Below are 22,619 nucleotides of genomic sequence, written 5' to 3' on the forward strand. Positions count from 1 at the left end.
GGCTTTCAGAATTACATTAAGCACTATCACTTTTTGTAATCTCACACTCGCTCCACTACCCCTTTTTGTAGCAGGGCCTTGACGTCCTGCTGGAACATGCAGGTGTACTTATCTGCCTGGGAGAAGAACATAGGGCAGTGGGAAAGGGAAACTGTTGGAAGGGCATAACCAGTTTCTATGACCTGTAGGATCCACAGGTTGATTGTGATGGCCTGCCAAGCCTTTGAATGGTATGCACCTTGCTCCTGTATAACTGTAGAAACTGGTTGGGTTGTTGGACTGGCTTGTAGAGTTTACACTGGCAAAAATACATACCCCTTATATAACCGAGCAGCCTTGGGCGCTGCTACACCACTGTGGGTTCCACAGGCCTGAAGGTGCACCAGAGGGAACTAGGACAGTATGGAAGAGTGCCAACATGGCTTGGGTAAATGCCAAGATCTGTGCCAGTGTCAGGCTAAAGCTTGATTTGACACTGGGGTGACCCCGACGAACTTTGACACAGAGAAAGACCCAGTCACATAGGGACCTGCACCTGGGAAGATGATCTGGATCTGAGCAGGAACTGCAGCATGATCGAGGCAAATCTCGTGCTTGCTACATGCATAAAGCGTTTCACCTTATGCTCCTTTATAGGTTTAGTGCGCAAGAGGCCACATTGTCACGCAAATTTGAATTGTACCAAAGTAGTGTAAACAGACTGCACGAAGGTCTGAAATGAACAGTTGTCCATGGCAGAAAGAACACCCACAATCTATGTGATGGGGAGAACCAAGTCTACACCAGCAGTTCAGGTCCCGCTCTGTTTCCCATAGCCATCTTCTGTCACTGATGTGGGGTGGCCTCCTCAGGCATAGTTATATTTAAAAAAAATGAGTAGGCAAGCAAAAGTGCGAGTTGTTGTTTCTCTTAATAAGGAGAAGCATGCACCCCACTCTCTACTCCTCCCTCTACTTAATACTTACTCCACAGCTAGCCTTCTGACTGATTCCCAAAATCTGCCCATCCACATCGTCTGTAGACCTTGATCACCAAGGATACACAACAAAAAAACAACCTGCCAGTCATTAAAAAATCGCCCTGGAGTAGAATACAGTTACCCTCTGTCTTTCATTCAATCAAAGTGGTTCTAATGTAGTGCAGATCTGCTGTCTCAAACTCTGGAGCTGCATCTCGTCTCATACCGTACCATGAGTTAGAATTCCTCACAATCATTAAATCCTGGTTCTATCCCTCATCTAAACCCTTAATTGATATCCAACCTCCCTCTGCTTTCAAGATCTTTCACCTAGACGGATCCCACAAAATTAGGTGGTGCAGCCATTATCCACAAAGACTCTGCCACTTGTACCCTCGTCACTTGTCACTACTTTACTGCCTGTGGTAAAAAAGAAACTGTTTGCGGAGAAACTCCTTGATTTTGTGACAGCACAACTTCTATCCTCCCACAAGTACAATTTCTTAGGTGATTTCAACTTGGCCTAGAATTCCCAGAAAGGCATTGCCTCATTTCTTAGTAATTTTCTTGATGACATTAAGCTAACACAATCTGTGATTGACCCTCACATACCAAAGGTTCCAATCTAGACTTAGTGGTTGGCGAGAAGGACCTCATTCATACCCATGACCTTTGCAACCTACAGTGGTCTGAGCTCTTTCTTATCCTATTCAATTCTATATTGTCAAACCCCTTAATTATTACTCCTACCAAAACCCTACCCCTATCAAAATAGCAAAAGGCATTGGCCACAGGCAGTTGGACTCACTGCTTCAATCACTAAAGCTCCAAAGTATCTACCACACCAACCACTGCAACCTAATTGCTCAGTAGGCCAATCACAATAAAGCTTCGGATTTTTAACGTGGAAGCTCATATAAAACTAAATTCAAGACAGGCATGAATTAACTATGATACACAATAAAACAGAAAGAACTAAGGGCCAGATGTATCATCTGATTTTGCACTCGCAAACAGCGAAATCGGCCGTTTGCGAGTGCAAAATCGGGGTCTGCAATGCATCAACTGCATTCGCAGACCAAAAAGTGAAAATCGCAAAAATTGCGATTTTCTGCATGGGGCGACCTGGATTTTGCGATTAGCAAAATCCAGGTCGCAAAGCAATTCTGCAAAAAATCGCAAATTGCGATTTTTCGCTGAATGGTATTTTGCACTAGCAAAATACCATGACCTGCAACCAGGTGGTAACCTGGTGCAAAATTTAAAAATGCAGTACAACTGCATTTTTAAATTAGATATGTAAAGCACACATGCCCTTTTGGCATGTGTGTACTTTACATGTGCAAAAAAAAAAATTGGGGTGCAGGAGGGGGGGGGGCCTTAGGCCCCCAGCACCCTGGCCCTTTGCTTTTCCCAAATTGTGATTTCTGTTTCAGAAATCGCAATTTGCGAAATGCAAAAAATTTGCAGCTATGGGCCAACAGGCCTATAGCTGCGAATGGGACCAGTATCGCAATTTGCGATTCGGTAATTGCATTTGCGATTTTTAAGAAATCGCAATTACCGAATCGCAAATGTGATACATGGCCCTTTGCGAGTCGGTAATTGCGATTTCTTAAAAATCGCAATTACCGAATCGCAATGGGCCAGATTCATACATCTGGCCCTAAGGGCTGAGGAATGTAAATGGGAGTAAAGTACCTTCCAAAGTCAATCTCCTGCCTTAAAATATAAAAAGAAAACTTACCAGACTCTCTTACAGCAAACGAAAAGTCTTTTTCAAAGACAATCCAAAAAGCATCCAACAAACAAGAAGATAACTTTTTAGAAACACAAACAATGGAAGAAGAACTCCTACTCCTCCACCCAAAGTTATAGTCTGCAGTGCTAAGTATTTACTAAAAAATATACCAAAACTAAGACAGCACAAACCAGCTACTCCACCTCTCCCCTAGCATCAAATACTTTGATCTCAACAGGAAAATCCAAATGCTTTCTTGATTTCCTCCACACCCAGCACAAAGCACAATCTACATCACATCAATGTTGATATATTTGTATCCCAACATGATCCCACCTCCCTCTATCAGCAAACAGCAAGCACATACCCTCTTACTTCTAATGATTACGATCAACTCTCCCGTACAGCAAGTTATCTTTCCAGAGGACCTGTAAACTGTCTATGTTCCTCCTCTACTCAAATAAGTAAATAAATAAATAATGAAGGCAGAGCCAAGGACAGCTGAAAACTACAGACCTATCACAGTCCTCCTTTTCCTTCCTAAGAATGAGAGAATTGATCCATGGTGGTATTCCGTAATCTATCTATGGCTTTTGATACCATAAACAATGACATCCTCCGCCACACAGTCAGGGACAGGATGGGCATTCAAAGCACAATACTAAACTGGTTCAAGACTTATCTCTGTACATAACACATAACAAATACCTAAATACAATTGCATAAATACACATTTTGCAAACTTTTCCATTTGCTTTGTTTTATCTGACAGGCAGAGTGGTGGGGAAAACACTGGGGTTTAGGTAACTGGTAGATGCTTGTACCACTAGACTTTCAGCATGAAGTCCAGATCCCTGGGAAGCAGGTTTATGCTGCCCTGCTGCCTGTTGCTGTACCTGGGAGCAAGATCTTGGCTTTGCCCAGGTGCCATCAGCACATCAAGTAATGGCTCATTGAAGGGCAACAGAGGTTCTTGATTGGTTTGTCCAGGATTAAGGACCTCAGTGAGGACACTGGTTTTACTACCAGGGTGAAAAGAGTGAGTTCTAAAATGTCCACCACTTTCCTAATGAGTGTCACAAAGGAGATGGACTCCTCAGTTTCCATGGCTCGATGGTGGGAGGATAGACCTAATGCAAGGACAAGTCCTAAAAAAAAAAAAAGAAGAAGGGGGATTAACCAAGTGAGACAGTATACAAAGTACTTCAGGGCACGTGATATCACAGCATGTGACATCATGACACGTAATATCGCAAGTGGCACCACAGGAAGTAGCATTACAACCCATAACCTCACAGGCAGTGACATCACAAAAATTACTTCTGATCTTAAGTCCTCATAAATATGTTTAGCAGGCATATAAGGAGTACATTTGAGTGAATTAAAAGATTTAACAAATGAGATTTTGTGTTGGGGTTGTGCCAAAAACATGACTCAACCCGACACAAAATATGGGCCTCAAAATTTAGCATTTATTTTTTTACATTTCTGCCACAAAGGAATTGACACAAGGAGAAACTTGACAATACATCTGTTGTGTATAATTGGTTGCAAAGACTGCATTAAAAAAAATCTTAAGGGCTTTAGGCATCTGCTGCAGAGAGCTTCAAATGCCCCCTAAATATCAGGGAATAATATTAATGCTAAGATTACTCTGGTAGTTAACGCGTTTGCTGGACAGATATATGTCGTGTCTAGTCCCAGTTGTGAACCAAAGTAACATACAGGGTTAACGTCTCTCCTGCAAAGCACATCATGATAAATTTTTTATTTCATGTAGATAGGTAAGTGGGCTACTGCTTTTAATAGGGAAATCCTTTTGTTACTTGCAGTTCATAAATTGTAATCTTCTAATATAGCACAGTGAGCAATAAAGGACATATGACTCCTACACCTTGTACCCCTCACTATCCTATGTATCCCATCCTGTACATAGATTTACACTTTTATGATTTATTGTCAATGTATAATGTGTACATGTGGCTGTAAAGCGCTCCGGCATCCTGCATTAGGATAAGTAGAGCTATAAAACAAAACAGTGATAATAAATTTCTATTTGTGTAAATATAGGACAGACCAGAATATCTAACATTCTTGCTGTGCATGCATAATTATATACAGGGACTGACCAAAGTCAATATCATGCCTCTCTTAAGTACCTGTAATTTGACAACAAGGTGTGTGCTTTTGTTTCCCCTCCATTGCATTCGCAGGTAGGGGTGAGGCTCCAGATAGCTCCAGCGAGAACAAAAAGAGGCCTGATGGCCACTTAACTTCAGGGTTTTGGCCCCACCTTGAATTTAAAATAAAAAGCCCTTTCTGAGCATGTTGCTGCTCAGAAGGAAAGCAGACAACGTGCAGGCGCTGTGTTTAAACATTACACCAGGACGAGTTCAGCATATTATTTTGCGGCACAACTACTTGGCAGGGTGGACAGCATCCATCTTTTCAAAACAGTGGGTGGATGCAGTGTACTTCCGACTTGTGCCTTGACCTAATGTCTGGAGAGGTGACCAGGCGACTGACCTCTTGTTAAGTCATCAAGAAGGTTGCCATCATCAGATTCATCATAGGTGTTGTCATCTGCTTCATGAGCATCAAGGGAAGCAGTGTACATCTCTGGGTTTAAATGGGCATATTGGCCTTGTCACTGAGGTGGAAAATGGATTTCAGAGTCTGATAAAACTATTGGCTTCGCTTCCGGCATCAGAGCTCAGGCTGCCAGGTTGCGATTACTCTTCAAGCAGCACTCACGTGACACCCAGTCGTGTTTCGATCTCAGACACAACAGAGAAACGTCGTGGATATCAGTCATCAACATTTTTTTGTGACAATCCCAGCATAACTGAAACACTGTGTATTTTTGGGGGGAAACATGCTTGCACTCTTAGAAGTTTGAGGGGAAAATTCTGTCAGAAGGCAGGATTCGAGAAGCCCCAGATCCATGTCAAGATGCATGGAAAGAAAGAAACTGACATCAGTGTACAAAGGTGGCACATGTATGGTGGCCTCAACATCATATCCAGGGCGAGATGGATCCTACTCAGGGCTACACAATGTCACCTGCAGATGAGCAAGGGGATTGCTAGCAAAAGATCCCGGATACAGTCTGAAGCCAGGGGAAATTCACAAAGTGAGGAATCTGCAGTTAGAATTCTATCAGAAAAAAATGATTTTTGCTTCAATTTCAAAGAACTCCCATCGAAATGGTCAAATAAACTAAATGAGCTCAATATTCTTCTCAAGATTGTGACCTCAGCTATATCCCTTGGTTTTACTCTTGCTAAATCAACAGAACCAGATGTCAACTCAAAGTACTGCAAAACATCATGCTCTTTGTCTCCACTCAAGATCTCAAAACTGCTGTCCAAACAATGGTGATCTTGTCTATTGAACATGGAATTACTCTATTCTTTGGTCTTTCTAAGTCTCACCTACCTCTGCCCCCTCATCCCTGAAGACTGCCCTTCATCTAGAAGCTAGACAGAGCACTGGCAGTGGAAAAGTTTACAAAATCTCTCCCGTCCTAGGATCCCTCAAATGACTCCCTCTTGAACAACTTTCTCTCTGCAAAACAGTATGGCTCATGAACACAGCAATTCCTCTGAAAACACCTATTTACCCTTCCCAGAAACACAAGAGAGCTGAATGCAGCAGACTACTTAGAAGCAGACCATCCCTACTCCTCAAAACCCCAGAGCTAAAAAAAAAACACGTTTAAGAACTTAACTTGATATGTATCTAAAAATCTAGAACGTTCTTTCATCTCACATCAGATGTGCATCCTCGTTAAAATGTTAGTCTAAACTGGAGCACCACTTCCTTCACCCCACCTAATGCATCTGGAATTCAAACAGAATTTCTCCTACATTTTGTGAATGGGAACTATGTAAGTTCCATGAGAAAAAAAAACGGGTACTATTCGTAATGGAAACTGTAGTTAGCCCAAAGATCTTACTCCTGATATCCATCCCTTGTAAAATTGTAATGCCTCATTGCAATCTTGTAAAGCTCTCTGTCATCCTTTGGGATTGAGCAGACTGTACCAAGACCCATTATTTAAAATAAATGGATGCAATATGGGAAATGCGTGATGGGTGGTAATCCCGAGTTTGTAAAAAGTACTAATTAACAAATATGTTTAGTCACTGTAATTCGAAAAAAAAATCTGTGATGATAAGGTATTTAATTCAGACTCGACCGACAAGTCCTTCTCTTATCGAAATATATTGGGCTTCTGGTAGTTTCTTTGCTCTGTCGCCATTGTGGCTCATTAATTCCTGTTCATATGAAAGAAGGAGTGAGTGACCCTTACTTTGCATCATTCGGACCGTGTTTAGAGCACACTGTGCTCCCCAAGTTCCCATCTCTAGAACCCATGAAAGAGGAAAGTTGAGTAGCAACTCTTAAACTCTTAGAGGATTCAGGGGTCAAAATCCGAAGGCAATCTATAAAGGCCTCCAACGACCGACAAACACCTCAAATGTACAACAGAGCCGAATCTGTGCGTGCCCTGGCCAGAAGATTGAAGCCTTGATAGATGGTATTATGCTGACCGACTGAATGGCGGATGTTGGCTTTTGTGATAATTCACCTTGTCTAATATTTTGTCTACGATTAGTCGGTAGGTCAACTGAAGGTAGTTTTTCACCTGAAGGAGTTCAAGCTTGTGGACACACTGCTGATCTTAGATGGCTTTGAATACCCCTATCCCCACCTCCCACTGCTGCAGACCAAGCACAATACCTTCTCAACCCTTGGCAGTCTTTCAACAAATAGAACGACAAAGTGAGGTGCTTGGGGCACGTGGAGAGACAGATTGAGATGCTGGAGGCACACCACAGACAGTATGATGTCCCTGTGTGCAAATGGACAGTGTGAGGATCTTGGGGCACAAAGTCAGAGTGTGAGCTTCTCGGAACACGTGGGCATGTGGTTTTAGGAGCTTGGTGCATATGAGCAGGAAATGTAATGAACCTATGGCAAATGGACAGACTGAGGAGCTTGAGGCACACAGACTGGAAAGCTTAAGACACACAGACAGACAGGGTGGCGAACTTCAAGGACATCGGAGCTCGAGGTACATGGCAGACCATGTAAACAGCTTGGAGCAAAGGTAAAGACCAGGTGATGAGTCTGGGGTTAATGGACTTGTCAAGACCTGGGGGCACATTAACATAATTTTTGATTCAGCTGTGACTCATAATCCGATCGTGTGATGATGTCATGGTCACTGACCAAATACAATTGAGATGGATATGATTACTGACCCTGTAACACTTATTGGGCATGATTACTTGACCTAACCGACTCCCGTAACTTTGGTACTGCGGGGAGTAAAGATCTAAAAACCAGGGACTGCAAAACACTGGAACTCCTTTAGCCACATGTGTAAGATCCTCTTATAAAGCTGTTATTAAAAAAACTATTGTGATTGTGTGCGACTTGCCTGGGCTAACTTCTGCACTAAAAGAGAACCAGCTCTCTGTGTGCTTCTTGAAAGACCTTTTCTATCACCAAAAAGCTGCTTCATCCCACCGCTTGTAACAACTCTTATAGGGCCTTCCAACAACTTTGCTCAGAACTCTCGGATTTCTTTCTGCAAAAAAAAATATCTATTCAATCCAATTTTAAATCACAACCGACAATTCAAGCAGAATTGCTGAAATGCCCACATTTAGCCTCACAAGCAGAGCCTCTTTATCAATTTTTATTACTCTCTTCGGATGAAGCAGTGGTGACATTTTTAGCTACTAAATCCGGCTCTCCGTCGCACCTCCGTCTACCACATATTTTATCCCTAGCACCAGACATCACCAGCCCAACTATCATAGACCTTTGTGGTATCCTTGCACTTCCTTGAGCTCTACATTAGTCAATTTCTACATCTCCCAAATCGCGTCACTAGCGCAATCATTGAGCTTTGATCTCGAGTCATATGCTGATGACACTTAGATCACTGTCTCCATATTAGGCATGTCAGACATGACATGTCTTAAGTCCTGTTGCTGTTTGAGTGCTGTCACAACGTGGATGAGAGCCGGCATACCAAAATTAAGCAGTTAACTCTGAAATCCTTCCTTCCTTATGTCAGGCAAGCGGGCATCTGGCTACCCCTGTGGTGGCCCATAGAGTTAGGCCTCCCACTAGCCCAACCCTTTGGACTAAGAATCTGGGGTTTCTCTTTAATCAGAATATTACCTTCTCTAAACAGATATCTTGGATTTCTGGTACTTGTTTTAATCTACTACGGATGCTCAGGAAAAATGTACACGACTTCCGTTGAATGTTCGCATAACCATAATCATTGATTTCATTACATTCAACATGGGCTATGGCAATGCTGTCTACTTCAAGTTTCCTGATCTCTTACCATCACTTACAGATTGCGCTAAATTTAGCAGCAAGGCTGATCCTAAACGTCCCTGTTAGTGCCCCCATCTCATTTAATCTCAAAGCCTTTCATCGGCTCCATGTGAGTAAATAATGTAATTTTAAAGCACTTTCTTTTGTCCACTGGGCCATCCACAATTCGGGACTAACATATTTAAAGGATAAATTCAAATGCTATCAGCCTTTTGGTGAAGGTCCAAGCTTCCTAAAAACAAGATTCGAAGGTCACAATTTCTCCTTCATGGAAGCCAAACACCGGAATAGTCTTCAAATGGCTCTCAAAACCACGTCTGAATTTTCTGCTTTTAGGAAGAAATTTAAAACGCAGCTTTTCCCCTTCCGCCTCGGGTGCCACTACGCTCTTTGGGGTATTTGCATGCTATCAATTAAATAATAATAAGGATGGGCCATAATTACTGATCTAATTACACTGATGGGGTATGATTACTGACTCAAGAACACCCTGGTGGGGCATGACACTGACCCAAGCTCAGTGATGGGGTTTGATTACTCTTTTAAAAAAAAAATTATTTTTATTATTTTTAACATCAGTACATAATAGTACATAATAGGATACATTGTCACTTTCGAACAACAACAAAAAAAAGAGAAAAAACGAATCCCTCAGGCTTATCCAAGAAATAATTTCCCCAAATTAGAGAGAACTTTTTGACATTGCCTGTTCTCCTAGCATATCTCATCTCCTGAAGTCTAACTTGAATCATTTTATTGTACCATCCTTGACTAGTAGGAGATAATTCTGACCGCCAGTTTCTCAGCAACAGTGATCTAGCCACTGCCGAGGCTATAAATACAAGCTTCTCCAACCGGGGAGAGAGTCTTGCCTCGGGATCATAGCCCAGACTCAACAGACGAATACTGGGAAACATGGGTACCAACACCATGGATGATAACGTTGCAAAGACCTCCTCCCAGTATCTCTGTATACATTTACATGTCGCTATCGTATGTATCCAGCCAGCTGCTCCTATTTCCTTGCACCGAAAACACATATTTGGGTGGCCGATACCCATATGGGATAGGGCTTGCGGGGTTCGATATAACAACCATTTGCTAAAAAATATAATTTTGTGCCAATTAGCCCCTCGTAGCACAGAGAAATTTAGGCGCTTAATAGTCTCCCAGTGTTCGCTTGAGAGCATCATGCCCTCCTGACTGACCCATTTCTTTTGAGCTCTTATCCCCAAATCCACTTTAAACCTTTCCGACAAGAGCCTTCTCCATGCCCCGCACTCCTCACCCGCAGAGGAGTAAATAATTCTGATACCAGTGATTGGGTATTAATGATAGAATTAGTATCTAAGTCTTTAAAAATCCTCAGCAAAATATTGTAGGATCTGACCAGCAAAAGATCATTATTGACTGTAATCATGATTTTCCATGGGACTTCCCAGTTACCCTCAACCCCAAAATCTCCAATTTTACTATATCCAGCGCACTCCCACCTTTTCACCGTCATTTCGTTAAGCTGTGTCCCTGAACCTAGAGAAATCTGTGAGAGTGGGGTGCGGAAATGTACAGAGGGAATTGATTATTTTCTAGCGAAATCCACTCTTCTCTTAAGAAGCCATTTTAAAATTTTATAGAGAACTTTTTTGGGCGATTTGGTCAAAAGAGCTGGGTTCCGAATATTATGCTCTTGACATATTAGAACCCGAAAATCAGTAAAAAACTTGGAGCCCGTGAAGTATTCTAGCTTAAAGCTAGCATAATAGTGTGCAAAAAAAGCATAATAATAATCTTTGAAATTGGGTAAGGCCAATCCCCCCTTCTCCTTGTCGGCGTACAGTATACTCAAGGCGGCTCGAGCTTTTCGGTTCTGCCAGATGAAGGAGCGAAATAGGGATTCCAGTGTTTTAAAAAAGGGTTGCGTCAAAACACACGGAATGGCTGCAAACAAGAAATTAAAAAGTGGTAAAATTGACATTTTAATTAATGCGATGCGGCCTATTAATACCCTGATGGGGCATAATTACTCAGACCCAATAATACTGAAGGGGCATAACCAGTGACCCAAGATCCTAATCAGGTATGACAACTGACCCATTAATACTGATGAGGCATGATTACTAACATAATAACACTCTGAGGGGGAATCATTACTGAATCAATAGCACTGAAGCCATATGACAACTGACCTAAAATATTTTCATGGGATATTATCACTGACCCAGAAATGTCCTGACAGGGTATCACCTCTGACCTAGAGATGCTCTGCGGGGCATTATTACTTACCTCATAAAACTCTGATGGAACATGATTAATATCCAAATAACACTGTAATGACACATGACTACTGACCCCTAAAAGCTCTGATAAGGTATAATTACTGACCAAAAAACAGTGATGAGACATCATTACTGATATACTAACACTGATCGTACATAAGTGACAAAAAGAGGTTTGGAGCGGATATGATTACTGGCCTAAAAATAATTAGGATGTGGCATAATAATGATATGACACCTACCTAATATTACTCTGATAGGGCATAATTACTGACTTACCTCTCATGGTGCATGATTAATATCCCCACAACATTCTGGTGGGGACATGATCATTGAGCCAATAACAATGGATGGATATGATTACAGACCTCATAATACTATGAGGGGCACAACTCTCCGATGGAACCTGGTTACTGATTGATAACACTCTGAGGAGGCGTGATGACTGACCCAATAACACTGGCAGTGCATGATTACTGACCCAAGAACACTGATAGCGCATGATTACTGACCCAGTAAGATATAGAATTTTAGCTGGATAATGGGGATACTTTGCAATGGGGGGTTCTGAGTGACATCGACTGCACAAGAAGAAAGAAGTTTGAGTTGTCTATGATGTCACTCAGAGATTAAAAACATCCGCTATTCATTATTTACGGATCCACAATTTTATGTTACGTGTGACCCCCCAGAATCATATGTCTGGGCTCACAACTGCTACTCAGGGGCAGAGGAATAAGTGGGAGCTATACATAACATGGCTTTTCTCTTTGGACTGATTCAAGTTATTATTAAATTACCAGGAAGAGAAGAACTTTACTACTCGCCTAACAGGAATTAGGGCCTGATTACAACTTTGGAGGAGTGTGTTAATCCGTCCCAAATGTGACGGATATACCACCTACCGTATTACGAGTTCCATAGGATATAATGGACTCGTAATACGGTAGGTGGTATATCCGTCACATTTGGGACGGATTAACACCGTCTTCCAAAGTTGTAATCAGGCCCTTAGTGTCAGAAGAACACTATGCCGGGAGGTCAGATGAGGGCATGAACACTGGATAGCATTTGCAGCAGACTGAGGGAGGGGAGTACATATTGCCACAGGCTTTGTCTGCTGAGACAAAGTACCCAACTGCTGCTGCCCGATAGGGGCTGGTTACTGCATAACTGTCAGCCAATGCACGCTAACTGCTATGAAACACAGGCACGTCTACAAATGAAGTACAGTAAAAGTGCGAGGCCTCTTTGTGAACATTCTTGTCTGTTTTCTGTTGCAGAATCTCCTTCCAGTGGTCTAGCCGCCAGACGCCATCATGCTGGTGCTACTCGCCGGGATTTTTGTCATCCACATTGCCACTGTGGTGATGCTTTTTGTTGCCACCATCGCCAACGTATGTATTCCAGCTGCACATGCCTTATACGTTGCTTGCCCGAAGCCTGTCCTGCTGCAGCGTGTTCTGTTTATATTCTATGTGCCATAGCCGATTTATTCCTGCAGAACATGCAGTGTATCTGATTATATTTTGTGTGGAAGACGCTTGCACTGCTGCTGCTTATGTTGTGTATGTTCTATGTGGTACTGAAGCTTGCAGTCCGGGTTCATAAGCTAGTTATATCTTGTGTGGAAGGACGCTTGCACTGCTGCTGCTCATGTTGTTTATGCTCTGCGTGGCACTGAAGCTTGTACACCAGGTGCATAAGCTGAATATATCTCGTGTGGATGGATGCTTGCACTGCTGCTGCTCATGTTGTTTATGTTCTGTGTGGTCACTGCTGCTGCTCATGTTATTTATGACCTGTGTGGTACTGAAGCTTGCACTCCTGCTGCATAAGCTGGTTATATTTTGTGTGGAAGGATACTTGCACTGCTGCTGCTCATGTTATTTATGTTCTGTGTGGTACGGAAGTTTGCACTTCTGGTACATAAGCTGACTGTTTACATGGAAGGACACTTGCTCTGATACTGCACATGCAGTTTTTGTTCTGTGTGGTACTGAAGCTTGCCCTGCAGATATACATGCTGATTATATTTTGTGTGGAAGGACGCTTGCACTGCTGTTGCTCATGTTGTTTATGTTCTGTGTGGTACTGAAACTTGCATGCCCTGTGTATAAGCTGATGATGTTTTGTGACGAAGGACGCTTGCTCTGATACTGCATGTGTTGTTTATGTTCTGTGTGGTACGAAAGCTTGCACTTCTGGTGCATAAGCTGAAAATGCTTTACATGGAAGGACGCTTGCTCTGATACTGCATATGCAGTTTTTGTTCTGTGTGGTACGGAAGCTTGCCCTTCTCGTGCATAAATTTAGGATTATATTTTCTGACTGTTGCTGCTTATGTTTTGTAAGTTCTATGTGGTACTGAAGCTTGCACTCCAGGTTCATAAGCTAGTTATATCTTGTGTGGAAGGACGCTTGCCCTGCCGCTGCTCATGTTGTGTATGTTCTGTGTGGTACTGAAGCTTGCACTTCCGGTGCATAAGCTGCTTATATCTTGTGTGGAAGGACACTTGCACTGCTGCTGCTCATGTTGTTTATGTTCCGTGTGATACGGAATCTTGCACTTCTGGTGCATAAGCTGAATGTTTTACATGGAAGGACACTTGCTCTGGTACTGCATATGCAGTTTTTGCTCTATGTGGTACTGAAGCTTGTCCTCCTGATATACATGCTGATTCATTTTTGTGTGGAAGGACACTTGCACTGCTGCTGCTCATGTTGTTTATGTTCTGTGTGGTACTGAAGCTTGCCCTCCTAATGTACATGCTGATTAGTTTTTGTGTGGAAGGACGCTTGCACTGCTGCTGCTTATGTTATGTTCTTCGTGGTAAGGAAGCTTGCACTTCTGTTGCATAAGCTGAATATATTTTACATGGAAGAACGCTTGCTCTGATACTGCACATGCAGTTTTTGTTCTGTGTTGTACTGAAGCTTGCCCTGCTGCTACTCATGTTGTTTATGTTCTGTGTGGTACTGAAGCTGCAATACCATTGCATAAGCTGATTATATCTTGTGTGGAAGGACGCTTGCACTGCTGCTGCTCATGTTATGTTCTGCGTGGTAAGGAAGCTTGCTCTTCTGAAGCATAAGCTGAGTATGTTTTACATGGAAGAACACTTGCGGTGATACTGCACATGCAGTTTTTGTTCTGTGTTGTACTGAAGCTTGCCCTTCTGATGTACATGCTGATTAGTTTTTGTGTAGAAAGACGCTTGCACTGCTACTGCTCATATTGTTTATGTTCTGTGTGGTACCGAAGCTTGCACTCTAGGTGTATAAGCTTCTTATAACTTGGGTGGAAGGACGCTTGCACTGCTACTGCTCATGTTATTTATGTTCTGTGTGGTAGTGAAGCTTGCACTTCTGATGCACAAGTTGATTATATTTTGCGTGTAAGGACACTTGCCCTGCTCATGCTCATGTTGTTTATGTTCTGTGTGGTACTGAAGCTGCAATACCAGTGCATAAGGTGATTATATCTTGTGTGGAAGGATGCTTGCACTGCTCATGTTGTTTATGTTTTGTGTGGTACTGAAGATTGCACCTCTGGTGCATAAGCTGAATATGTTTTACATGGAAGGAAGCTTGCTCTGATACTGCACATGCAGTTTTTGTTCTGTGTGGTACTGAAAATTGCACTCCTAATGTACATGCTGATTTGTTTTTGTGCGGGAGGACGCTTGCACTGCTACTGCTCATGTTGTTTATGTTCTGTGTGGTAATGAAGCTTGCACTTCCGATGCACGAGTTGATTATGTTTTGCATGGAAGGACGCTTGCTCTGATGCTGCATATACAGTTTTTGTTCTGTGTGGGACTGAAGCGTGCGCTCCCGCTGCATAAAGCGGATTATATTTTGCATGGAAGAATGCTTGCTCTGATAATGACATGCAGTTTTTGTTCTGTGTGCTATGGAAGTTTGCACTCTTGGTGCATAAGCTGATTATATATTGTGTGGAAGGACCCTTGCCCTGATATAGCACATGCATATTTTGTTCTGTGTGGTACTGAGGCTTGCACTCCTGGTGCATAAGCTGCTTATATCTTGTGTGGAAGGACACTTGCACTGCTACTGCTCATGTTGTTTATTTCTGTGTGGTACGGAAGCCTGGACTTCTGGTACATAAGCTGAATATGTTTTACATGGAAGGACGCTTGCTGATACTACACATGCAGTTTTTGTTCTGTGTGGTACTGAAGCCTGCACGCCTAATGTACATGGTGATTCGTTTTTATTTGGAAGGACGCTTGTACTGCTGCAGCTCATTTTGTTTATGTTCGGTATGATACTGAAGCTTGCACTCCCGGTGCATAAGCTGATTATATTTTTTGATGTGGAAGGACGCTTGCACTGAAGCTGCTCATGTTATGTTCTGCGTGGTAAGGAAGCTTGCACTTCTGTTGCATAAGCTGAATATGTTTTACATGGAAGAGCGCTTGCTCTGATACTGCACATGCAGTTTTTTTCTGTGTTGTACTGAAGCTTGCCCTTCTGATGTACATGCTGATTTGTTTTTGTGTGGAAGGATGCTTGTACTGCTACTGCTGCTCATGTTGTTTATGTTCGGCGTGATACTGAAGCTTGCACTCCCGGTGCATAAACTGATTATATTTTGTGTGGAAGGACACTTGCCCTGCTGCTGCTCATGTTGTTTATGTTCTATGTGGTAGTGAAGCTTGCACTCCAGATGCACAAGTTGATTATATTTTGCGTGGAAGGACGCTTGCTCTGAGGCTGCATAGGCAGTTTTTGTTCTGTGTGGGACTAAAGCGTGCGCTCCCGCTGCATAAACGGATTATATTTTGCGTGGAAGGATGCTTGCTCCGAGAATACACATGCAGTTTTTGTTCTGTGTGCTACGGAATTTTGCACTCCTGGTGCATAATCTGATTATATCTTGTGTGGAAGGACCCTTGCCCTGATACAGCATATGCAGTTTTTGTTGTATTTGGTATGGAAGCTTGAACTCCTGGTGCATAAGCTGCTTATATCTTGTGTGGAAAGACACTTGCACTGCTACTGCTCATGTTGTTTATTTCTGTGTGGTACAGAAGCTTGCACTTCTTGTGCATAAGCTGAATATGTGTTACATGGAAGGACGCTTGCTCTGATACTACACCTGCAGTTTTTGTCCTGTGTGGTACTGAAGCTTGCACTTCTGATGTACATGCTGATGCGTTTTTGTGTGGAAGGACGCTTGCACTGCTGCAGCTCATGTTGTTTATGTTCGGTGTGATACTGAAGCTTGCACTCCCGGTCCATAAGCTGATTATATTTTTTTATGTGGAAGGACACTTGCCCTGCTGCTGCTCATGTTGTTTATGTTCTGTGTGGTAGTGAAGCTTGGACTCCTGATGTACATGCTGATGCGTTTTTGTGTGGAAGGACGCTTGCACTGCTGCAGCTCATGTTGTTTATGTTCGGTGTGATACTGAAGCTTGCACTCCCGGTGCATAAGCTGATTATATTTTTTGATGTGGAAGGACACTAGCCCTGCTGCTGCTCATGTTGTTTATGTTCTGTGTGGTAGTGAAGCTTGCACTTCCGATGTGCAAGTTGATCATATTTTGCGTGGAAGGACGCTTGCTCTGATGCTGCATATGCAGTTTTTGCTCTGCATGGGACTGTCGCATGCGCTCCCGCTGCATAAGCAAATTATATTTTGCGTGGAAGGATGCTTGCTCCGATAATGCACATGCAGATTTTGTTCTGTGTGCTACAGAAGTTTGAAATCCAGGTGCATAAACTGGTATTAATTTGTGTAGAACGGCGTCTGCTCTGAAACAGCACGTGCAGTTTTTGTTCTGTCTGAAGAGAGCTTGCACTCCCGATGCACATGCAGATTACATTTTGTGTGGAAAGACACTTGCACTGCTACTGTATATGCTGTTTATGTTCTGTTAGGGGTGGAAGCGCGAGCTGCTGCAAATGTGGTACCTGTTGTGTGACCTAAGCTTGCACTGTTGCTAATGTCCTTTGTGGGAGAGAGGATTGCACTGCAACGCCCACTGATAATGTTCTGTGACGGAGTAAGCAGCACTACTGAACATGCTATTTAAGTTCTATGTCAGAAAAGCGCCCAGTGCTGCTGCACATGCATGGTGTGTTCTTTGTGGAGGAAAGCATGCATTGCTGCTGCATGTGCAGGTAGCGTTCTGCCTGGAGGAAGTCCTGCACTGCTGACGCACAGAGTGCATTAGTGAAACCTACAAAATACTTTTGCTAGTCAAACCGCTGCCAAGTGTCTTTGCCAATGTGTACATTGGTATATTGTTGTAAAGCTGTTTGGCGAGGAACACACTGGATCAGACTGGCAGGGGTCTGCCTCTAAAGTGCCCATCTGCATCCCTCCTCGTCATAAATGCACACTGCTGTCAGTCCTTATTTGTATTACACCATTTGAGGAATGTCTCCTCTCATTCGCAGGTCTGGATGAGGACCAGCGGCAGCCTTTCAGCTGGGATATGGAAGACATGTGACGCTGCGGGTTGCACACTTCTTCCTGATCTAGGCGATAATGAAAGTGAGAAAATAATTTAAAAAATTAAAAAACATTGACGTACAGCGAGTGTTCTGCAAAGATTACCCCCTCCCCCAAGAAACAGCATTGAATACTGGGAAATCTCTTTCTCTCTAACCTTCTTCTTTCCCCGTCCTCTAGGCGCTATGAAAGCGGTCCGAGCGTTTATGATCCTGGCCATCATCTTCGGCTGCATCGCCCTGATGGTCTTCATTGCCCAGCTCTTCACCCTGGATAAGGGCTGCCGCTTCTACATCACTGGCAGCATCATGCTCTTCTGCTGTAAGTATCGCCCCCCAAGAACACTCCTTCACCGCCTCCCAGTTTGCTCCAAGATGTCAGGGTACCCACAAAAAGGCAACAGCTAGAAGCAGGGCTGCAACCAGCGCAAACATCAACAACTAGCACCAGGAAGCCAGCCTACGCCCACGCATTTAACACCAACATGGGAGCCAGCTTCTAAACTTCCTAGAGGGCCTGATCTTGGTTTCACAATTTTCCTGCCAGATCTACTCCACCTACCACTCTACTGGAGGTTCCTTCCAAGCCACTATCACCCAATGGGTAATGATCACCAGTGCTCCCCGAATCAACTCTATGTTGACCTTGATAATCATGTTCTTCTCTCCACTCATCCTTTCCTTCTAACCACTCTTTCCACTTATAATTCTTCAGAAAACTATTGTCTTTTCCCGAGTCAACTCTGGTGCCTTTACATATTGACAATGCAGATACGTGCCATACCTTACCATCACTGAGTCTCACTGAATTGTTGTACACTGCAATTACTCTCAAGGGAGAAGAAAATCTACTTTGACCTTTAACTGTGTGTTTATTGCTCTTGAGTTTTACAACATCGCCAACACATAAATTAAACTCCTTACACTTGTGGATGTCATCATAATACTTCCTATATTTGCCCTAAGCTTTCTCAATATTTGTCCTCACCTCCTCAGGACTCCATTCCACCCTTTTGGCAGCTTTAAGCCAACCAACATTATCCTTTGACATGGGAGTTCTACCCCTCATAAGTTCAAATGGACTTGCGTTAGTACTAACACATGCGATAAACCTGAAAGCCCACAAGGTTTTCCATAATTCTGTTTTCCAAACCAAATGATTGCAATTAGATAATTGAATCATTCCTTTGAGTACGCGGTTGAACCTTTCGACAGTACCATTACCCGCAGGATGGTAAATCGAAGTAGTATGATGTTTAACTCCGTTCCTCCTCACATAATCTTGGAAAGCTGATGACGTGAATTGTGCCCCATTGTCAGACACAATACATTTTGGTAAACCCTCTCTTACAAAAACTTTATCCAAAAATTTGATGATACAATTTACATCTGCTTTCCTTACAATTCCTACCTCCAGCCACTTTGAAAAGTGATCCACAAGTACTAGAAGGAAGGTCTGTCCATCGCCTTCACTTATGGGCCCCAAGACATCAATACCTACTCTTTCCCAAGACATGTTGGGAGAAGGAATAGGATGTAAAGGCGGTCTTAACATCACTTGCGTCTTGTCAGCATTTTCACACACATGGCAATCTCTCACCATTCTTTCTACCTCCTTATCTAGCCCCAGCCACCAGTACCAATGCTTCACTCTATTCTTGGTCTTACCGATGCCTAGGTGGCCTTCATGGCAAATCTCGAGAATTTTCTTCCTTATTGTGATAGGAGGTATCACCTTCCCATTTCTAAGAAATAAACCTTCTTCCATGGATAATTCATCCCGTACTTCCCAGAAGGATAACAAATTCTTGTTAACCATTTTCTTTAACGGCCACCCTTTAGTAATCATGACACCTAATTCTTGCATTACCTCATCTAAGTCCTGTTCTGTATTCCATTAATCTCGTGTAATACCCCTGCATATACCTTCATCCACAATAGGCACCCACATGTCTTCTTTGTCAGCTTCATCAGTATCCTTGGCTAGCAAGGGCATGCGACTTAAGAAGTTTGCAACTGTGTTCTTTACTCCAGGTAAGTATTGCACCACATAGTTGTAGTCAAACAAGCGTACAGACATTCTCGCCAACCTAGGAAAAGGCCTTATACAACCCCTTCGTGGTTAAAACTTTCACAAGTGGTTTGTGGCCACATCTTAAGATGATTGTGGTACCCCACACATACTGTCTAAAGTGTTCCAGTGCCCATACACATGCGAGTGCTTCACGCTCAATAACTGAATACTTCCCGTCAGCTGGAGTTAATGAACGTGAGGCAAAGGCAATCGTATCTTCGTAGCCTTTCTTATTGATTTGGGTAAGAACTGCCCCAATTCCCTTGCAACTGGCATCAGTTGTAATAACACATCAAAGACTTGAATCGAAACCTTGCAATGGTGGTGCATTGTAAATATCATGTTTCAACATGTTAAAAGCATTTTGACATGCTTCTGTCCACAAAAACGTGTTTCTAGCTTTAAGCAATTGTCTTAAATTATACGTTTTCGTAGAAAAATTACGGACAAATTTGGAGTAGAATTCTACCAAACCTAGAAAAGCACGGACCTCATCCTTGTTCTGAGGATTCAATGCCTTGCTTATCGCAGACAATAACTCCTCCTTTGGTTTAATTCCTAGAGCAGAAACTACATGCCCCAAGTTATTAACGTGGTCACATGCAAATTTGCATTTACTAAATTCTGCCCTCAAACCCTTTTCGTCCAACACATTTAGCACTTTTAACAAGGTCTGATCGTGATCATTCCTTGCCCTTCCCATTATAAGGATATCATCGTGAAAGACCATTGTATTGTCGATCCCCGCAAGAATTGTGTTCATCAATCTCTGGAACATAGCTGCTGCTGACACCAAACCAAATGGTACCCTCCGAAATCTGTAACACCCAAAGGGTGTGACGAAAGCGTTCAAGTCCCTACTACTGGGATGTAACCGTACCTGGTGATAGGCCGCTTTCAAATTAATGGAGGAAAACCATTTAATTCCTCTAGTGCGTGACAACATTTCATTAATGTGTGGTAAGGGGAATTGATCAATTAGTATGTTCTTATTGAGATCTCCCAGGTCGATGCATAATCGTAAATTCCCATTGGCTTTCTTCACTATGACTAATGGGGCCACCCACTCAGATGATTCTACCGGTTCTATAATTTTCTCCTCCTGCAGTTTATTCAATTGCACTTTAACATCTTCCTTTAAAGGAATGGGAATATGTCTTACTTTATGCACATGTGGTACTGCATCCTTTTTTAAATGAATGAGATGCATAAAGCCTTTCATTTTTCCAATCTTTCCTGTGAATACATTAGGAAATTTCTGTAGAACTAGTTGACCAACTCCTAACCCTGTTTGTACAGACAATACTGGTTCGGGATTGTTAGGATCCAATATTATGCCCAATTTTCTCTGGTTAATCCATCCCAAAACGGAAGGACCTTTAACTGCAGTATACAATTTTCCTGTCATTTGTCTGTCTTTGTACTGGAATTTCAACCTCTTGAAACCTAACAATTCAATGATTTCACCAGTAAAAGTCTTAATCGTTATATCTGGCAAGCATAACTCCTCACCCACAATGTGTTTGAGATTCTTTTCCCACACATTTTGATTAATAATAGTATATGGAGACCCCGAATCTACTACAACATGTATAGTCACTCCTCCCAACACAGTCTCACAAATTGTTTTTTTCATTCTATTTTTCTCTTGTTGCTTCAAGCACAAAATGGCGTCTTCATCAGATGAATTTACACATTAGATACACATGTTCAAATCATCTTCATCAGAGGAGTTAGTGTCTTCAAGTCTCGTCGCCAATTGTAAGAACTTCGTCCACGCGATGGGAATTGGTAAACGTGCTTTATTTATTCTAAGCACAGATTATACAGGAAGACAGCGCAGTTGTCCCGTACACTTCAACAACCGTCAAACCGCCGTTCTCGAATGCCTCTCTGTCATCATAACCAGAACGTGCTGCATTACCAGCACGAGGCATTCGAGAACGGTGATAACCATTCTCTGCATACACTACATATGTCTTAGAAATTTCTTGATAGCGAAAGATTCGGCAATTTATCCTGAAGAGCTCATTCATTTCTAGGGATATACAGTACAAGAAAACCTAGGATGTAGATATATGCCTGGTAGAGCTGCCTTCTGCAGAGTTGAGGCCCAAGGCCTATCCCTGGGGGCCTAGGTCCTGAAGCCAGGAGTCAAAAGCCAAAGTGCCAATGCAAAGAGTGTTTAAGGGCCAAAAGTGACATCCATTCCTTAATGGTGGGTGCTTCAGCAGATTAGGCCAAGGTACTACGTGCAGGTTTGATAGTGACCATGAAGAGACAAACACAATTTTGTTTGCGACGGTGCACAGCTAAAAAGCTGAAGGGTCCAGGTCAAGATGTTGCAGCGTCCACCTTTGGCATTTTCTTGGAAGTCAGTGCAAGAAATTTTACAAATCAGCTGATCAGTTGGGGGTCCCCAGGGCAAAGCAGGCCATCACAACCTGCCTCCAGGAGCAGATTCCCCTTTGGCTGAAGGGGATTTTTAGCAAGAGTCTCCTTTCCTCCAACAGACCTCTGCAGCTGCACAGTAAGTGTGATATATCTTTCGGTCTGTGCCGCATAGTCTGCAGACCCTCTTTGTATTAACTTTCTACCATTGAGGGAGGTGCTGGGAACAGGGCAGCAGACCCAGACAATGTTTCAGAAGTTTCTCTTTCATAACCCTGGATAAACCTAAACTTAGGTATTTCTGGGGTGCTGACGTGGTGTAAGTAT

At 42.8% G+C, this 22,619-nt stretch overlaps 1 protein-coding gene and 1 long non-coding RNA gene across 2 annotated transcripts in view; one reads left to right on the forward strand and one right to left on the reverse strand.

Annotated features, from left to right (window-relative positions):
- The window catches only part of EMP1 (epithelial membrane protein 1), a 57,031-nt gene that overhangs the window by 25,439 nt on the left and 8,973 nt on the right, over positions 1-22,619 (forward strand). The window contains exons 2-4 of the mRNA XM_069231241.1: positions 12,625-12,738; positions 17,774-17,870; positions 18,009-18,149. Of these exons, the coding sequence (XP_069087342.1) occupies positions 12,661-12,738; positions 17,774-17,870; positions 18,009-18,149 (316 nt within the window). The 5' untranslated portion in view covers positions 12,625-12,660. The remainder of the gene's footprint in view (positions 1-12,624; positions 12,739-17,773; positions 17,871-18,008; positions 18,150-22,619) is intronic.
- The window catches only part of LOC138292561 (uncharacterized), a 46,222-nt gene that overhangs the window by 16,980 nt on the left and 6,623 nt on the right, over positions 1-22,619 (reverse strand). The gene's annotated exons all lie outside the window — the stretch shown is intronic.

Source organism: Pleurodeles waltl, chromosome 4_2 (assembly GCF_031143425.1).
Source record: "Pleurodeles waltl isolate 20211129_DDA chromosome 4_2, aPleWal1.hap1.20221129, whole genome shotgun sequence".
Lineage (NCBI taxonomy): Eukaryota > Metazoa > Chordata > Amphibia > Caudata > Salamandridae > Pleurodeles > Pleurodeles waltl.